This window comes from Gadus macrocephalus, chromosome 13, assembly GCF_031168955.1.
Source record: "Gadus macrocephalus chromosome 13, ASM3116895v1".
Taxonomy (NCBI): domain Eukaryota; kingdom Metazoa; phylum Chordata; class Actinopteri; order Gadiformes; family Gadidae; genus Gadus; species Gadus macrocephalus.
In genome coordinates this window covers 8,488,511-8,508,439 of record NC_082394.1, presented here as the reverse complement: position 1 = coordinate 8,508,439, position 19,929 = coordinate 8,488,511, and the positions used below count along the sequence as shown (strand labels likewise).

At 50.7% G+C, this 19,929-nt stretch overlaps 1 protein-coding gene across 1 annotated transcript in view; it reads left to right on the top strand.

Annotated features, from left to right (window-relative positions):
* Positions 1-727: 727 nt before the first annotated feature.
* angpt4 (angiopoietin 4) overlaps positions 728-19,929 on the top strand; it is a 23,863-nt gene continuing 4,661 nt past the window's right edge. The window contains exons 1-7 of the mRNA XM_060069735.1: positions 728-1,982; positions 16,516-16,671; positions 17,322-17,443; positions 17,627-17,711; positions 18,121-18,268; positions 18,541-18,638; positions 18,922-19,023. Coding sequence (XP_059925718.1) covers positions 1,608-1,982; positions 16,516-16,671; positions 17,322-17,443; positions 17,627-17,711; positions 18,121-18,268; positions 18,541-18,638; positions 18,922-19,023 — 1,086 coding nt within the window. The 5' untranslated portion in view covers positions 728-1,607. The remainder of the gene's footprint in view (positions 1,983-16,515; positions 16,672-17,321; positions 17,444-17,626; positions 17,712-18,120; positions 18,269-18,540; positions 18,639-18,921; positions 19,024-19,929) is intronic.

Sequence of the window (19,929 nt, the reverse complement as noted above, 5' to 3'; positions counted from 1 at the left end):
TCAAAGTCACCTGGTCGCATGTTAAAGTCACCTGGTTGCATATAAGTGGTCCCATGTTACATTCACATAGTTGCAGGTTATAGTCACCTGGTTGCATGTTTAAGTCACCTGTTCACAGCTTAAAGTCACCCAGTTGCAGGTTTAAGTCACCTTGTTGCATGTTAAAGTGCAGGTTAAAGTCACCTAGTTGCAAGATAAAGTCTCCTGGTCACATGTTAAAGTCACCTGGTCACATGTTAAAGGCACCTGGTCACAGCTCAAAGCTAAAAGGCCGGTGTGCCAGGGTTCCCCACTGCCCGCTCCGCTGAATGACCATATAAGGCATCTGGTGCCACTTCAATAAAGTGAAAGAGAGAGAAGAGAGAAGAGAGAGAGCAAGAAAGAGAACGATAATTTAGAGATAAAGTATTCTTAAAGAGCTACTGACCCCTGCCCTACCCCGTCACATAAACACTTTTTATCCTTTCTTTATCTCTCCTTCATGCTTTCTCTCTCCTCCTCTCTTTTGCCCTTTCTCCCCTCCGATGTGTTTTGCCTCCTCTTTTTCCCCTCCATGCGAGGTAAATAGCTCTCCTAGAAATATCCCTCCCGCCCTTCCCTCTCTCTCTCTCTCTCCTCTCTCTCTCTCTCTCTCTCTCTCTCTCTCTCTCTCTCTCTCTCTCTCTCTCTCTCTCTCTCTCTCTCTCTCTCTCTCTCTCTCTCACCAGTGATAAGAGAGCAGATGTATTTGACTTCAGTCACTTCAGGAACCAGAGCCACCAGAGCAGAATGATAGGAGAGCACTTTCTACACTCTCTCTCTCTCTCTCTCTCTCTCTCTCTCTCTCTCTCTCTCTCTCTCTCTCTCTCTCTCTCTCTCTCTCTCTCTCTCTCTCTCTCTCTCTCTCTCTTTCCCGATATGGATGCTTGAAGATTGAAGGTTGGTCTTTCAGATACCTTGTAGTCTCTCTCTGTAGTCTCATTCCTTTTTTTGTTTCTCAAGTTCTTCAACAACACTCCCTTCTGTAGTCCTTATCCTTCACTCCTACCAATCTATTCTCTCTCACTGTATTTCTTCTTCGTGCATGTATCTTCTTTACTGTTTCTTTGTCAGGGGTTTTGTCTTCAAAGAACTGATCGTCATCAAGAGAAACCGTTTGGTCTCAGAAGAAAAACTAGAGATAAAATTCCTGAATTTCCTCAATCAAATCAAAGAAGAAGAGGGAGGAAGAAGGAGACGGAGGCATAGAAGATCAAGACGTGGAATTATCTTTGCCTTAAAATCCTACAACACTCTGCTGGAACCATGGATGTTCTCCCTGCTAGGCACTAAGCAGGGGGTTGTGTAACAGTGCGACACCTCAACACAACAAGGTGTGCCTTCCCTGAGAATCACACTGAGGAACTTCCTGTTGATCTGTTGGACCTCCTGGGACATCGGGAGCTGAAAGTTCCAAGAACTTTTCGAGGTTTTCCCACGTCCGACTCCCAAGTCTTAATCAAGGCTTTGCTCCAGCCTCCCAATGTTCTCCCTGGGGGTTACAGTGTAACCAGGGCCGACCTTTGACCCCATAGTGCTGAACCCGGTCACACTGACCCCTGCGACCAACGTGCCGAGACCTCAGCACCATGAGAGGAATCCAGCTTCTCACGATGCTTCTGATTGGCTGCCTGTGGGTGGCAGGACATGCCAGCAGGGAGAGAGGAGGGAGACTACGCAGCCAGAGGAGAGGGAAGACGGCGGGAGGCGGAGGTGTGGAGAAGAAGAGGAGGCTCCAGCGCCTGCAGCAGGGACCCTGCAGCTACACCTTCATCCTGCCCGAGCTGGGTGCCCTCTCAGACCCCCGGCCGCTGGCGGAGGGTGCGGGGGTGGGGCGTGGTGCCCAGCGGGACGCCCCCACCCCCGGGTGGGACGGGCCCCCCACGGAGCTCCGCCGCATGTCCCCGGGGAAGCTGCAGCACCTGGAGAGCGCCATGAGGAACACCTCACAGTGGCTGCAGAAGGTAGGAGACCCCGGTCCACTCGGACCCTGGAGAGACAGAACCCTGGACTCGGGTCCAGGGTTCGATCCCAACTCCAACCTATCCAGTGTCTAGTACGTCTCGATCGTATAATCCATCTGACGCCCCATCTGACTAGACTTTCCTCACAGTCTAAAGTTAACCCACGGGCCATGTCAATACTTATTTGGTATTTGCATCAAAAGATTTCCGTCAGCACGGTTTTCAGAACGCCGTCCATCCACACTGAAACAGCGATTTCACAGTTTCAGTTCATGCCCAGACTAAAGGTGTTTCGATCACATCACAATCGTATGTCAGCAATTTGACCATGGTAGAGTCTCACTTTAGGATCCCTCTGGGTCGGCTTGACTGAAACACGTGGATGTCTTTAATCCAGGTTATCTAGTGTGGGAACTCCTCTCTCATCGATGCGCCTCTCCCCAACTCTCCTCCCTTCTCCCTCCCCCCCCCCCCCCCGCCCTATCCTCCCGTTTCCTCTCCTCCTCTCTTCCCCTCTTCCCACCTTTCCCCTTTTCTCCTCCTCTCATCTACTTCTATCCTACTTGCCGCACCCTCTCCTCTGTTCCCCCCCCCCCCCCCCCCCCCCTTCTTCCAAAACTCCTATTCTCTCTCACCACCCCCTGGAGATGGCGGAGGAGAAGGGGTCGTATTACTAAGCGGTTATGGTCTGGAATGGAACACTCACTCCTGAGATTATTCCAATCAGGATGGAGGACAATGAGAGCAGAAACTCTGGTGTAGCTGTGAAACTCTTTCAGTTTGTGTGTGTGTGTGTGTGTGTGTGTGTGTGTGTGTGTGTGTGTGTGTGTGTGTGTGTGTGCGTGTGCGTGTGTGCATGTTCATTGTGATAATACAATGAAGTTGGTCAACCGGGGACTTGTTTCGCTTTCTGCCAAATGACTTCAGAGAGAGAGGGAAGAAGAGAGGGAGAGAAAGAGAATGACAAAGAGGGGGAGCGAGAAAGAGAGAAAGTGATATAGAGAGAAAGAGAGAGAGAAAGAGAATGAGAAACGAGGGAGAGGGAGAAAGAGATGAGAATGAAAGAAAGACAGAGAGCGAGGCATGTTTCAAAACTCTGCCTTTGTGTATATACCACTGCTCCTGTAAATGGATGAAAGAATGTGTGGGTCTGTGTATATGTGTGCGTAAGTAGACATGTGTATGAATGGGTGAATGGGTGTCGAATGGGTGTCAGTGAGTGACAGTAAGTTAGTCCTGTGCGTGGCTAGACGTTTCTGTATCCCCAGGGAGTGGGCGAGGATTGGAGAGGCTGAGGTTTATTTTGAATTGTAGTTATACTCGCTGCTCTATCTATATCCTGTCAGCCGGTCCTGACAAACAGAAAGGGCTTTCTATTCACACACACACACACACACACACACACACACACACACACACACACACACACACACACACACACACACACACACACACACACACACACACACACATATACATAATGCCCCCCCCCAAACCACACACACACACACACACACACACACACACACACACACACACACACACACACACACACACACACACACACACACACACACACACACACACACACACACACACACACACACACACACACACACACGGTTCCCAGAGGACAACGGTCATTACGGGGTTCATGTGTCAATTAGTTTTTCCCCAGAGAATCACCCTGTGCCGTTGGCATAGCAAAAAACCTGAAACATTCCCCTACTTTGTATATGCATGTGTGTATGTGTTTCCGTATATGTTTGTTTATATGTGTTGTGTGTGTGTGTGTGTGTTGGTCTATATGTGTGCTTATGTGTGTCTGTGTTTTAGTGAGTGTGTGTGTGTGTGTGTGTGTGTGTGTGTGTGTGTGTGTGTGTGTGTCTAAATTTCTTCCCAGCTCATATCTCAGGTCTGAGGGGGGACTCCCTTTGTAAGGATAGGTCAGTGTTAACACACACTCATAACATAAGTCCAAAACATCTAACCCTTATCCAATCAAGACCCGCGGTCTGAGAGCCCAGCCAATCAGAGAGCCAACCTAAACAACAACGCTGGGTAACTCTGGGTTAAGACCAAATATGTGCTCCAGCAAGACAGATTGTACTTTGGTAATCGGGTAACAGCGTTAAATTTTATGAAACGCTCACACAGCAGGCAGCTCCAGATGGGGCTGATAATCAATCAGAGGCGAGCCTCTCTGTGTTTGTGTTCGGCTGAAGTGACGCCAGAGTGACCTCAGAGCCTCAAACGGCCAATGGGAGCAAATGGCGCGACCATGTAGCACAGGGCTTTTCAACCTCCTTAACAAGTGGGCCGAAAAGGAAAACCACTGGGGGTTCATCATGGGCCACACAGAGTAAAACTACGGGAATGAATCGCTACAAATTAATCGTACTTAAAGTAGTGTTAACTTAATATATATAGTACTACTACATGGAATAAACTTGTCAGACGCATTCCTTCCTTCTTCACTTTTAATCGTATCATTATAAAAGATTTTGTTCTCACATATTTTGGACACGTATTTAGAATTCAACCATGTTGTTTGAATCATCACAAAACAGAACTACTGTACATATGAGACATTTTGAGCCAGTGAGTCAGTGAGAAAGATTGCACTGCCTTGTTTGCCTAGTTTGGCTCATCCTGAGACACTCCTGCAGCTTCTCATAGGTCATGGAGCAACGTGCCCTTGTTCTGATGGCATTCATATGAGAAAAGCTAGACTCACACGTATCGGTTGAGCCAAACATTGTCAGAATAAGTGATGCCAGTTCCTGATTGTGGGGTACTGATACTGGCTAGTATCACCGGCTACCCACAGAAACCTGATTTGCATGCAACTATGTTTCTTCTTTTTTTTTTGCATGCAACCTCTTGCGGGCCAGAAAAAAATTAAGAGGGGCCGCATTTGGCCCACGGGCAGCTAGTTGAATAGGCCTGATGTAGCGTATAGCTTGAGGTAGCATATAGCTTAGCGTAGCATGGTAAACGCTGGACCTATTGCTGTGGGACAAGGGCCACTCTGTCTCAAGGCACTATTACTATTGCATTTTTATGGTATTATTATATTGTTATTGCTTTATTATTATTCATATTTTATACTCTTGATGAACAAGAGAGAAGGCTGGATGCAAATAAAGTTTTCCATTCTCTAGAACTTTATTGTACACTATTTGTGTACAAGAGAGTTTTTGCAAAAGCTACTTTTTGTAGCATTCTAGGGACTTTGTGTCTTGGAACCAGACAGCGGACAGCTGTGATGTCATATGTCTCCTTATTCCTATCCTCCTCCTCCTTCCCTCCTTTATGCCTCTCCTCCTCTCCTCCTCTCCTCCTCTCCTCCTCTCCTCCTCTCCTCCTCTCCTCCTCTTCTCTCCTCTGCTGCTGCTCTTCCTCTCATCTCCTCCTCTCCTCCTCTCCTCCTCTCCTCTTCTCTCCTCTGCTGCTGCTCTTCCTCTCATCTCCTCCTCTCCTCCTCTCCTCCTCTCCTCCTCTCCTCCTCTCCTCCTCTTCTCTCCTCTGCTGCTGCTCTTCCTCTCCTCTCCTCCTCTCCTCATCTCCTCCTCTCCTCCTCTCCTCCTGCTCCTCCTTCCCTCCTCCTTTCCTCTTCTCCTCCTCTCCTCCTTTCTTCTTCTCCTCCTCTCCTCCTTTCCTCTTCTCCTCCTCTCCTCCTCTCCTCCTTTCCTCTTCTCCTCCTCTCCTCCTCTCCTCCTCTCCTCCTTTCCTCATCCTCTACTCCTCTCCTTCCAGATGAAATATTGTGTTGTTGACCTCTATTGACCTGACACACACTCACACGCACACACACACACACACACACACACACACACACACACACACACACACACACACACACACACACACACACACACACACACACACACACACACACACACACACACACACGCAGGCACCCGCACACAATCAGACGCATACACCCAACACACCAAGCTTATGTAAATACAGCGCTACAGTGGAGCGCTCCAGAACTTCATTACTGGGTCGTTATTCAGCATCATGGTCCCTGGGGCCGTCTGGGTCAGGGTCCAATAGTTCGCCATCTCCCTCCCGTCCAAAGGAAATGTTGTGCTGGACCCTCACACTGACAGACAGACACTATTCTGCGTATCTCTGGATCTGATGGATTTAGTTTCTCTGAGTGCCTTGATCATTGGGCCAGCGCCAGGACTCTACACTCTGATGACATAGGACCTTACTGAAATGCATGAACCGTAGTCTCATGCTATGTACATACCGGCCGTTAAAAATGGAAGAAGATGAGACCTTCTTCAGTTTCTTGCGTCATATATGTTTTTCAGCAACAATATAATGCATACAAATTCAACAAATATTTATAGTTTACATGGAAAGTCTTGTTTTGTTGGAACAACAAAGCAAAATCTGAATCTTGATTAGTACTCCCTGGAACCTGCTCACATATTCCCGGTTGAGGCCTGATTGCATTAGAAGTCTTTAATCTCTGCTTGCTCTTCCATCTAAACTGCTGACAGAACAAATGGCTTCCAGAACCTTCCCCGTCCTGAGGACTAAGTCATGGATCATGTCTGGCGCGATCACATCGCTAGTTACACAACAAGCTGTTAACAATCCCCCAGCCAGAAAGGGGAATACGATGGCTAAGTATGTGATGTATTCAACATTCATGTACATTTTCTCGAACACAAATGGTGTTTTTTTCGAGTATGACAATAAGTTATGAGTATATAACTTACAGTATTATATTTTGCAGTATATGAGTTTTGGAGTATGACAATGTGTTGGAGTACGCATCTAACATGTGGATTAAGGTTCAGTATTATACATCTGAGACCATAACCGGCCATACGCAATGCACCCCCCCAACTCGGGGAACACACCCGACACATAGAGCCAGAAAAGTTGATTTGTAGGTCTCAAAGCTCTTTAAACTCTAACACACACTCTAAACTATCACACCTACAGTCAGTCCATTATCACAGCTACAGGGTTTGGGTTTTATCACAGTTACAATCAGTCCTTCATCACAGCTACACTCTGGCCTTTATCACAGCTACACTCTGTCCTTTTACACAGCTATAGGGTTTGGGTTTTATCACAGTTACAATCAGTCCTTCATCACAGCTACACTCTGGCCTTTATCACAGCTACACTCTGTGGGGATGCTGACTTTCTCACTCTCTCTCTCTCTTTCCCCTCAACCCTCCCTCATCTCCCTCTCTTCCATTGTTTGCTATCTTACACGCAATTACAGATGTTTTACAAGCTTTTTGTGTAAACACACACGGCACACACACACACACTGTGGTAACTCGGTTTGGTAGAGGGGCTCAAGTAAGGACCAGGCAGGGTGTGAGGGTCCAAAGCCTCAAACGGCGGTTTATTACATTCGGTTTCGTATCCACCCAAGCGCACGCTGTACATCGAAGTCGGGGGGGGTTGCTCGAGTCGTCGTCCACGTGTCCGCCGTGCGGCTCACTTTACGGTCTCGGTCCTCTGCGTCGTCCTCTCTTCCACTCGACTCTTCCCCATCTGTCGTTTGGTGGCCTCCTTTTAACCCCTGGGTGTCTCCCGCCCAGGTGTTCCTCGTTTCCCCGATTGCGGCTCTCGGGAGGTCGGGGTTTGTCGCCGGCTGTTGGCCACCGGCGGTATATCCCGGCCTCGACTCTCCCGAACAGGGGGCGTGGCACCGGGGGAATGCCACACACTCCCCCCCTTTGCTTATGCCCCTCCGTGCGCGGGGCCCAGCCCCCGCACGCATCTCGGCGGGACAGAGCGTCGGCGTTGGTGTGTTCCCGCCCCGGCCTATGCTCCACGGTAAAGGAGAAGGGCTGGAGGGACAGGAACCACCTCGTTATCCGGGCATTCGTGTCCTTGGCGGTGGCCATCCACTTCAGTGGGGCGTGGTCCGTCACCAGGACGAACTGGTGTCCTAGGAGATAGTACGTTAGTTTAGTGACGGCCCACTTAATGGCCAGCGCCTCCTTTTCTACGGTGCTGTAGTTCCGCTCGTGGGGGAGGAGCTTCCGGCTGAGATAGGTCACCGGATGCTCCTCTCCGTTCCGGACCTGGGATAGGACCCCACCTAGTCCCACCTCGGACGCGTCTGTCTGGAGGGTGAAAGGGAGGTTAAAATCAGGGGTGACCAGCAGCGGTTCCTTACATAGGGCCCCCCGTAGGTCCTCGAAGGCCCTCGTCGCTGCCTCAGTCCAGTGGACCCTATCCGGGAGGGCCTTCCGGGTGAGATCGTTCAGGGGGCAGGCTAGGGTGGCATACCCCGGGATAAAACGCTGATAATACCCCACCAGCCCCAGGAACGATCTCACCTGCTTCTTGGTCTGGGGTTGAGGCCACTCCCGGATAGCCGCCACCTTGTCCTCCTGGGGTCGCACGTTCCCCCTCCCCACCCGGTACCCCAAATAGGCCGTCTCCTCCCGCCCCAACCTGCACTTTGCAGGGTTGGCGGTAAGCCCGGCCGCTCGTAGGCCGTTGAGCACGGCCCGCACGTGCTTGACGTGTTCGTCCCAACTGGCGCTGTGGATGATTATATCATCGATATATGCTGCGGCGTAACTGCTGTGCGGCCTTAGGACCTGGTCCATCATCCGCTGGAACGTAGCGGGGGCCCCGTGGACACCAAAGGGCAGGACAGTGTACTGAAACAGGCCCCCCGGCGTTGCGAAGGCCGTCTTCTCCCGGGACGACGGGGCCAGGGGGACCTGCCAGTACCCCTTGGTTAGGTCCAGCGTGGACAGGTACCGGGCCGGTCCCAGCCGCTCGATCAGCTCGTCTACTCTAGGCATGGGGTAGGAGTCAAAGTCAGACACTTCATTCAACCGGCGGAAGTCATTACAGAACCGGTGGGTCCCGTCCGGCTTGGGCACCAGCACGATAGGGCTAGCCCAGGCGCTACGGGATTCCTCAATTACCCCCAGTTTCAGCATCCGCTCCACCTCGGCTCGGATGGCGTTGCGCCGGGACTCGGGTACCCGGTAGGGCGGGATCCGAACCGTCACCCCCGGAGCGGTCCGGATCTCATGGGAGATCACCGAGGTCCGCCCCGGCACGTCCGAAAACACGTCCCGGCTCTGCAGCACCAGCTCCCCTAGTTCTTGTCTCTGTGCGGGGCTGAGGTCGGTCCCCATCGGGACGTCAGGGATCGCGGGCCGAGCCATTAAGGCCATGGGGGCCCGTAGGGGAGGGTCGTCCTCACCCCGCCACTGCTTTAACAGATTCACATGATAAACCTGGGTGGGCTTGCGTCTCCCGGGTTGCCTCACCTTATAGTTAACGGGCCCCACGGCCTCTACTACCTCGTACGGGCCCTGCCATTTCGCGAGAAACTTGCACTCGCTGGTTGGAACCAGCACTAAGACCCGGTCGCCTGGTCGGAAGTTCCGCACGCGCGCCCCCCTATTATACACGCGCGCTTGGGCCTGCTGAGCACGGGCGAGGTGGTCTCGGACTATGGGCCAGACCTTGGCCATTCGGTCCCTGACGAGCTCCACATGCTCGATGGTGGTCCTGTGTGGAGAGGGATGACTCTCCCACGCCTCCTTCGCCAGGTCCAGTATTCCACGGGGTCTCCTCCCATAAAGGAGTTCGAAGGGCGAGAACCCCGTGGAAGCCTGGGGCACCTCACGAATGGCGAAGAGGACGTGGGGAAGCAACTGGTCCCAATTCTTCCCGTCCGCCTCGATGCTCTTTTTGAGCATCCGTTTGATGGTCTGGTTAAACCGCTCGACTAGCCCGTCCGTCTGCGGGTGATATACCGAGGTCCGGAGCTGGGAGACCTGTAACAGTTTTAGTAGCTCCTTGACTACGCGGGACATGAAACAGGAGCCTTGATCGGTGAGGATCTCCTTTGGGAGCCCCACCCGGCTAAAGAGTAATACTAGCTCTCGGGCTACCGCCTTGCTAGTCGCCGCACGCAGTGGGAGGGCCTCGGGGTATCGGGTCGCATAATCCAATATGACGAGGAGATATCGATGTCCCCGGCTCGTCCTGGGGAGGGGTCCTACGATGTCCAGCGCTATTCTCTCGAAGGGAGTCTCAATAATGGGCATCGGTATGAGCGGACTCCGCTCCACTGCCCGCGGGGCTACGCGCTGGCAGTCGGGACACTCCTGGCAGTAACGCGCTACATCTCTGCGTACCCCGGGCCAATAGAACCGCGCCACCACCCGCTCTCGCGTTTTGTCCATGCCCAGATGTGCGCCGAGCAAATGTGTGTGGGCCATGAACAAAACCTTAGACACGTACGGTCGCGGTACCACCAGTTGTTGTACTACCTCCCCCTCGCGTACGTCGACCCTGTACAGCAACCCCCGCTGAGTGCAGAAGTGGGGGTGGGTCAGGTGGCTCACTGAGTCCCTCACCTGACCGTCGTGGGCGACCACATGTCCCCACGCGTGCCGCAGGGCATCGTCCCGATGCTGGGCCGTAGCGAACTGTCCCGGTCGGGCCGAGTTCTCCCCCCCCGCCTGGGCGAAGTCCGATAGCTCAGTTAGGGGGGAGCTCTCGGGCTCCTCGGGGGTGTTCCCCCTCTCGGAGGCGGTAACGGTGTCGGTGCTGGGCCCCGCTCCGTCTCCCGGTCCCGGTCCCGGTCGCGCCTGGTCCCCGGTAGATCGGGGCGGGCTTCCCGGCGCCGACGGTCCCTCTCCTCCGGAACCCGGCTCGTCGTCCGTCTCGGTCCGCGCGGCGGACGGTCGGCGGGTCGCTCCCAGGGCTGGTCCGCGGTCGGCGGCGGTCGTCGGGACGGGTCCGGTCTCCGACCCGGACTCTCGCGTCGGCTGGCGCCTTGCCCCTCGCTGGGCCGGGCGTCCGCTTCGGCCGGCCGGACGGTGCAGCTCTCGTCCCCCCTGGTTCCCCCTCCTGGGGCTCCAAAAGCGGGTGAAGATGGGGCAGTCCCGGCCAATCAGGAACGGCACCGGAAGGGTCGGTACTATCCCGGCCCGGGCGACGAAGACCCCCTGTGGTGTGCGTACTACCACGTGGCAGGTTTCGTACGTCCGGGTGTCGCCGTGTACGCAGGAGACCTGCATCGGGGTCCCCGGCCTGCCCCCGGCTAGGTCGGCCCTCACCAGGGTCACGGCACTCCCCGTGTCCACCAGGGCATGGGTGTCCTGGTGCATCACCTTGATGGGGATGGTGGGGGAGTCCTTGAGGCTCTGTGTCCAGCAGGTCGCCAGCATACAGGTGGGGCGGTCTCTCGGGGCGGTGCACGCGGAGGGCATGGGGACGTCCTGTCGGTCGGGACAGTCGCGGACCAGGTGTCCCCGTTGTCCGCAGTGGTAGCAGCGCCGGGTCTCGGGTTCCCCTCGTTCTCGGGGCGGGGTGGACGGCCGGGTCCTCGACGGCGGTGTTGGGGTCTCTCTCCGGGTGGCCCGGGGGTTGGGTCTCGGGCCCGCCGCCAGCCGCTGGGCCACCTGCCAGTTCTCCAGCTGGCGCACGAGGTCGTCCACGGTCTCAGGGTGGTGGTGGGCCAGCACCCTCCGGGCGTCGGGGGGCAGCTGTCGCACGGTGTTGTCCACCACGACCCGATCCACGGGGCTGGGTCCCGCTCCGTCTACCAGCCACCTCCGGGCTAGCCGACATTGGTGGGCCACCTGGGTCCGTACGGGTCCTCGGACGTCGAACGTCCACTCGTGGAAATTGAGGGCCTTCGCAGCAAGGCTATGTCCATAGTAGGCCAACACGGCCGCCTTGAGTGCGGTATACCGGCCCGCGTCCCCGGGGTTGAGGTCCTGACTCGCCTGCTGGGCGGGTCCGGTTAAAAACGGGGCCACTATATAGGCCCACTGGGCCTCTGGCCACCTCTCCCGGGTTGCCACCTGCTCAAATGTTTCTAGGAAGGCCTCGACATCGTCGTCGGGTCCTAGTTTTGTGAGCCGACTCGTCGGGGCGGTGGTCGGCGGGTCGCGGGTGGCCTGCTGGGTCAGGCGGAGCACCGCCTCCGTCAGCAGGGCCAGGCTGGGGTCCGATTCTCTCGGGCCGGCTGGTCCTGCGGCTGTCCCGGGGTTCTGCATCTACGTCCGCGGGTATTCACCTCCGCGAACGGAGGAACCGCACAGGGAAAAAAAATAAAAAAAATAAAAAAAATAATCAAAAACGGAAAGCCACTGCCACTACGCGGGGAGGGGTCCTTACCGGGAGCCGCACGTGGACCGAGTTGCCTGCATTCTCCACCATATGTGGTAACTCGGTTTGGTAGAGGGGCTCAAGTAAGGACCAGGCAGGGTGTGAGGGTCCAAAGCCTCAAACGGCGGTTTATTACATTCGGTTTCGTATCCACCCAAGCGCACGCTGTACATCGAAGTCGGGGGGGGTTGCTCGAGTCGTCGTCCACGTGTCCGCCGTGCGGCTCACTTTACGGTCTCGGTCCTCTGCGTCGTCCTCTCTTCCACTCGACTCTTCCCCATCTGTCGTTTGGTGGCCTCCTTTTAACCCCTGGGTGTCTCCCGCCCAGGTGTTCCTCGTTTCCCCGATTGCGGCTCTCGGGAGGTCGGGGTTTGTCGCCGGCTGTTGGCCACCGGCGGTATATCCCGGCCTCGACTCTCCCGAACAGGGGGCGTGGCACCGGGGGAATGCCACAACACACACACACACACACACACACACACACACACACACACATGCACACACACACACACACACACACACACACACACACACACACACACACACACACACACACAGACACACACATACACACACACACACACACACACACACACACACACACACACACACACACACACACACACACACACACACACACACACACACACACACAGACACACACACACACAAACACACGCACAGTGTTTGGAACAAGTCCAAGCACAACACCCACCAAATGGCTTAGCATTCCTTCCATCAAACTCTCTGGTCGTCTGGTTCTGTCTCTCAATGGTTCTGTCTATCCATGGTTCTGTCTCGCGAAGGTTCTGTCTCTCCATGGTTCTGTCTCTCCATGGTTCTGTCTCTCGAAGGTTCTGTCTCTCCGTGGTTCTGTCTCTCTCCAAGGTATGGTCTCTCCAGGTGTGAACAGTGTAATTTAACCAGGATTAGAGCAGCAGAAGTCATGTGACTGTTAACTATGGGGGGGGGGGGGGGGGGGAGGAGGCAATGAGAAGGTAAATCCAGAAAGACACCTTTATCAAGAAACAATGGGGGGGGGGAAAGGAAGGAAGCAAGGAAGAAAAAACAATTACAGATGGATCCTCTGGGATAAAGTGACTGCCTGCTGCCCAGAGAGAGGGCCTCCCTCTGGGATACAGGACCCAGAGAGAGGCCCTCCCTCTGGGGTACAGAGCCCAGAGAGAGACCCTCTCCCTGGGCTCTGTATCCCAGAGAGAGGCCCTCCCTCTGGGTTACAGAGCCCAGAGAGAGACCCTCTATCTGGGATAAAGGGCCCAATATGAGGCCCTCCATCTGCTGGTACTGTGGGGTATATTTATAACTATTATTTATAATAACATTTATTATTTCTATGAATTTATCAACTGAACTCTCTCCTACTGCCATGGCATTTCTAGGGGAGCAATGCTGTCTTACTTATTTCTGCTTAAGGGAAGAGGATACTTAAACTCTCCTTGGGAGGAGGGGTTTAATTTATCAAGCAGGGTTGAAAGGTCGTGTCATGCAACCCTGGGTCGCTTATCAAAATGTTTAAGTTGGCAAGGAATTGTTTATTTCTGTCTGTCTTTCTGTAATTGTTTGATTCATTGTTTGTTTCATTGTTTTTCTTTTCTTTGTAGTCTTTCTTTCATTCTCTCATAACTTGGTTATTATTCTTTCTTACTTTTTTTGTGTAACTGCATTTCTGTCATTAGATATTCACAGCGTAGCTGTGGATACCTATCGTATTGTAGGAATTATTATTTTTATTTGGGAGCACACCAGAGGCGTCGTCAGCCCCTTTTTACTGGGGCACGTGCCCCAGTAAAAGTCTCCAGTGCCCCAGTAAAATTCCATTGATCATTATTAAATTCATCTGCAGAAGCGCCGCTCTCGCTATGGAATCGGCAGGATTCATCAAGTGCATCTCCTGCTGCCTCGGGAGTCTTCAGTCGAGCCTGCCTCTTACCAGCCAATCAAAAAACGAAAGGGGCTACATAAAAGCCAATCAGAAAATAGCACTATTGTATCTGGGTAAGATTTAACGCAACAACCAATGAAAAAAATCAGTTATTTACGGATTCGTCCACGTGACTCTTCTGAAAGTGTGTAAAGCATGACCAAGTGTTTCTTTCTGTTCAATAGTCTAGATAGAACTTTATCAATCCCCTGTAGGAGAAATTTGTTAATAAAACAATAATGGTAAAAAAAATAAGGAATCTCCCGCTTCCGGCTTCCATGAAAGAGAACCATACTAATTCACACAATAGCGTTGATGCAAATCTAGCATTAAAGGTTAATTTAAGGAAGTTCTCTCCAGTCACGCTGAAACTAGTTTGCTAGTAGTAGCGCTTTAATTTGCAGTGTAAGAGAATTCTGGGAAATCTGAATGCTGACAAAATTCTCAGAATTCTGACACTGCAATTTATTTGCACGCTACGACTAGTGAACTACTTTAAAAAAAAAAATCGACACTGCGACCAGGCGACAAATGACTGGTGAGAACCTTCTTAAATGAACCTTTAATGCTGGATTTAATTATCAGAATTCGGATTTTATCCAAGTATTCTGACTTTATTATCAGAATGCTGAATTTTATCTCACAATTCAGAGTTTATTAGCCTATTCGATTTCTGAATTAAAATTCTTGTGATGAATAATCTACATTTGTACAGTCGATGTGCAGCACTTTAATTCCCGTCAACTATGTTTTCTAACACCAGCATTTCCACAAATATGCTCATGTTCGTGACTGCTATACAAAACCATTTATAGTGCATCTATTTTTCTGCTGGGTAGTGATAGTCGCCCTAAATGCAGCTTTAATTTGGGCTCTGATTCTGAATAAATGCCGCTGCTGAACTGTGTGAATAAATAAAGGGAACTGAAATCTAAAGAAGACACGTGGTTTTGATGTACCGTGAATTCCAGCTGAAAGTGGAACATTGCTGCCATCAGGGGAAATTAATGTAACCTAGGCATATTGTAAGTAGCTTTCAATTCCTTGTTTTTTTGTTGATCATGTTTCGTTGGAAACCACGGGAGCTGGAAAAAGCCCAGAGTAACTCATCTCCTTTTTTAACGTTACAACAAATTCACAACTTGTTTGACACAAACAATGACAACTTGATTGCTGTTAAAGAATGTTGCCCACATAATTAGCACCAGTTTTCAATACTGAGCGTCTGTAGCCTGTAGTTTTATAGCACACACACACACACACACACACACACACACACACACACACACACACACACACACACACACACACACACACACACACACACGCACCTTGCGTGCACGCACACACGCGGAAAATGAATAATGAATGAAAAATTGTCTGTCTTCAAAACTTGAGGAAGTTTTAGACAAAAACTTCCTTAACACAAAAACTTTTTTTAACATACTGGATCCAACAATGATCCCAACATTGACACAGATAATTCAGATCATTGCACTCACAATTCCTGTGAACAGTTGTAGTTGTGAGCGATCTTTCAGTGTGTCGAGAAGGCTCCACACCTGACTTAGGTCAACCATGGGGCAAGGAAGGCTTCACCAACTTTCTCTTTTGTCCATTGAAAAGGAGCAACTATGCAAAGTGAGTCAAAGCCACGTTATTGACCGCTTTGCCACCATGAAGGCGCGGCGATACAGCTTAATAGTGAAAAAATAATCATTTAAAAAGGCTCTATGCAGTAGTGTATGGCCTTATTTAGTTTAATTTAAGAGCTTTGATGGTTCTATAACATTTTCCAGGTTGATTGGTGGCAATGAGCCAACCTCACCTTAAGTCAGAAATTCTATTAGTTTTAAACCTTGTTTCTTGCCTTTTTAGTACATGTCGTTCTGGCAAAATTATGCTGTTTCCACACAGCTTCTAAATAAATATAGATGTGTAGACTTCTCCTGATAAAGAGGTGAAGGTCATAAAGAGACTTTTTGTTTATTTGTCAGTTACCTTATTTGTAAATCTTTGAGATGTGTATGTGTTTAAATAAATATAATTGTACGGTACTCATGAATCCATCTTTGCGTCTTTACCTTTACCAGTGCTTTAATATAGCCTACAGTATGACAGTGACAACAATTTTGAAGCTCGTACATACCCTTCTGTATCCATACATTTCATATTGTGCACACGTAAAAAAAAAATGTTTGGCAGTTGGGGGCCTGTGCCCCAGTAAAACTCTAGGTCTAGCAACGCCCCTGACACACATCTCAGCGGTGGAATGGTAAACAGGGAGATTATTATACGGCATGGTAATAAAGAGATTATTACTATACCATATTTGGATGGTCTCAATTATCCCATAAGGGTTAATCGCTTTCTTTCATTTGGTCCTCTAATGTTCCTCTCGCACCCCCCCCCCCCCCCATCACCCCCCACCCCTATGTTGTGCAGTTGGAGGCGTCCCTGCAGTTGGGTGCAGGCCGGAAGGGGGCCCGGCTGCAGCACCAGGCAGTCCAGGACCAGACCGCTACCATGTTGGAGCTAGGAAGCAGCCTGCTCAGCCACAACGTGCAGCAGACTCACAAGCTCAGTCTGGTGGAGGCCAAGGTGAATTTAAGCCTCTATACTGGTCATTGACCGCTAGCTGCTAGTCGCTTGTCTCTATTTCCTAGCTTGCTGTTCCCTGGTAAATGGTTCCTAGCCTAGTCTTCATCTGCCAGGCACTTGCAACTAAACACTTTCCCCTAGCCACTACAGACTCGATTATAACCTCGAGTCACTAGCCACAAGTGACTAGTCTCCAGCCCCTAGTCTCTAGCTTCTAGACACTAGCCTCTACTCTAGTGACCAGTCTCTCGCCGCTGGCCGCTATCCTCTACCTACCAGTTGCCAGCCTCTATTCTCTAGCCTCTTGTCACTTACCTCCAACAACTAGCCACTAGTCTCTAGTCTCTAGCCACTAGCAAGTAACGACCAACTGCTAGCCTAGTCTGTAGCCTCTAGCCACTAAGCTCTAACCACTAGCCTCTCGTCTGTCACCTCTGCCTCTTACCTCCAACCACTAGCCACCAGCCTTAAACCACTTGCTAATTGCCTCTAGTCTTTAGCCCTAGCACCTTGTGATTATTCATTAGCCATTGATGATGATGATGATGATGATGATGATGATGATGATGATGATGATGATGATGATGATGATGATGATGCTGATGATGTCAGGGGATTGGTACCACTAAAACCAGGTGCTGTCCCAGCAGGTGTTGAACAAGACCAGCAGGATTGAGGTCCAGCTTCTAGAGAACCATCTGTCCACCAATAGGCTGGAGAAGGAACTCCTTCTGCAGACCAATCAGATCAACCGACTGCACCACCACAACAGGTCAGAAAACAATACAGTATAAATTAATAAAAGATCATTAAACAATCATCAATAGTCTTCGGGTACGATCTACAGCCGCCTACTAATTATCAGTAACATGGCCATGTGATGACCACCTTTGCAACACATTGACGCTCACTGTGAATATCTCTGTCTCTCTCTATGTGTCTCTATGTCTCTCAGCCGTCTGGAGCAGAAGGTGCAGATGTTGGAGTCACAGCAGAGAGGACAGCTGGAAGACCTCAAGGAGGGTAAAAACCAACTTCAGGTACATTTTCATCACGGTTACGGTCTCGCCTTTATCGAAAATTACAGTCTGATCTTCGTCACAGCTACAGTCTGATCCTCATCACAGCAACAGTCCATCCTTTATCATGGTTACAGTCCATCCTTTATCACGGTTAAAGTATGTCCTTTATCACAGCAACAGTCCATCCTTTATCACTGTAGCAGTCCTTCCTTTATCACGGTTACAGTCTGTCCATTATCACAGCTACAGTTATCACGGTAACAATGCATCCTATATCACGGCTAAAGTCTGTCCTTTATCACAGATACAGTATGTTCTTGATCACAGCTACAGTCTGTTCTTCATCACAGTAACATTCTTTCCTTCATAACAGCTATAGTCTGTCCTTTATTGTCGGACAGTGATAGTCTGTCCTTCTCTCTGATAGGCTATGGTAAAAAGTCAAATGGTTGCCATGGAATCACTGGAACGACAACTGATGGTTGCTAGAAGAAACAGCACAGCGCTCCAGATGACCCAGGCTCAGCTGATGGCGTCTGTCCACTCACTGCTAACAATGATGAGTAGCACCACAGGTAGACACACACACACACACACACACACACACACACACACACACACACACACACACACACACACACACACACACACACACACACACACACACACACACACACACACACACACACACACACACACACACACACACAAACAACATATTTAAACACACAAATACACACACTCCTGAATATGGTGGCTAGCCGTATGGCAAATGATATACAAATGACCCTCATCTATACCCTCATGAACTTTTCTATGTGCGTGTCTGTGGGGTTTCCCCATGCAGTGCATCGATGGAGGGACTGTACAGATATCTTCAAGGCAGGACACTCCACCAGTGGTCTCTATGACATCTACATCACCAACATCTCCCACCCCGTCCAGGTGAAAACCCCGTTGTCGCTGTGGTTCCTACTAGCTTCTGTGTTGTTATTGTAGGTTTCCTGCTACCTTATATGGTAACAAGGTGGGTTACTTATTACCTTATAAGGTCACATGGTGGGTTCCCTGTTACCTTATATGGAAACAAGATGTGGGTACCTATAACCTTATAAGGTAACAAGCTGTGTTTCCACGATGAGCTTCCTCTGCCTCGTAAGGTTACCAGGTGTGCTTCCTGCTGCCCTATGAGGTGACGTTGTTGACGAACAGGTGTGTTGTGCTGCAGGTGTACTGTGACATGGAGACCAGCGGCGGGGGCTGGCTGGTGTTCCAGAAACGATTTGACGGCAGCGTCGACTTCCAGAGGACCTGGAGAGAATACAAGATGGTGGGTTCTGTCAATCGTACAGCATCAACCATCAGCGGATTTGGAGACAAAAATCGGCATTGGTTGCACATGATGCTGTTGAATGATGTGGTTGGACGGTCTAATTATTCACGCCTGCGAATGGCTTGCGCTCTACTAACCTTGATAACCCGGTGTTCTGCTTCCTGTTGTTGCTCCAATTCTGTTTCTGTGCAGAAACCTGGACCAAAGAATTGTTTCGTAATCACTCTGATCGTCGGCTTGGATTGTTCTCAGCCTCACTTGTATGTCACTGTGAGAACAGTGTCTGCTTAATCATCAGGGGTCTCATTTATGCGTGGGATCGTTACTAAAAGTGTACGTACACCCAAAAGCCAAGTTTTGCGTGCCCCAAAAAAATTCAGACTTATAAAACCCTGCGTACGCACACCTCTAAGCAATCTTTGCTTCAGCTTCACGTTCCGCCGTGTGCACGCCCCTTTCTAACCATAAATGGGCAATGCAAACAACCTCATGAATGCGATCTGCATATAAAACGGACTAAGATGCAAGCATTATGTCTTGTCAGAAACAATGGCAGAAGGACTGAGAAAAGCAAAAAAGTGAAATTTCACGGAGGTTGAAGTGGAGACACTTGTGGGTGAGGTGGAGGCCCGAAAATTAGTTTTGTTCGGCGGTCACGGGATTGGGATCACTACCAACAAAAAGCAGAGTGAGTGGCAACATGTTGCTGCAGCAGTGAACTCTGTCAGTGGCACGGAGCGCACAGTCCCAGAATTAAAAAAGAAGTGGTCTGACATAAAGGTACATATTTTTATGTACCAATAAATCGTTATGGTCCCTGAAGACCCTCTCCCTCCGAATCCTGCCATTTGTATGGTCCTGCAGTGCCAGCAGTGCCATTGGTGCAGCATTACACACGGGGCT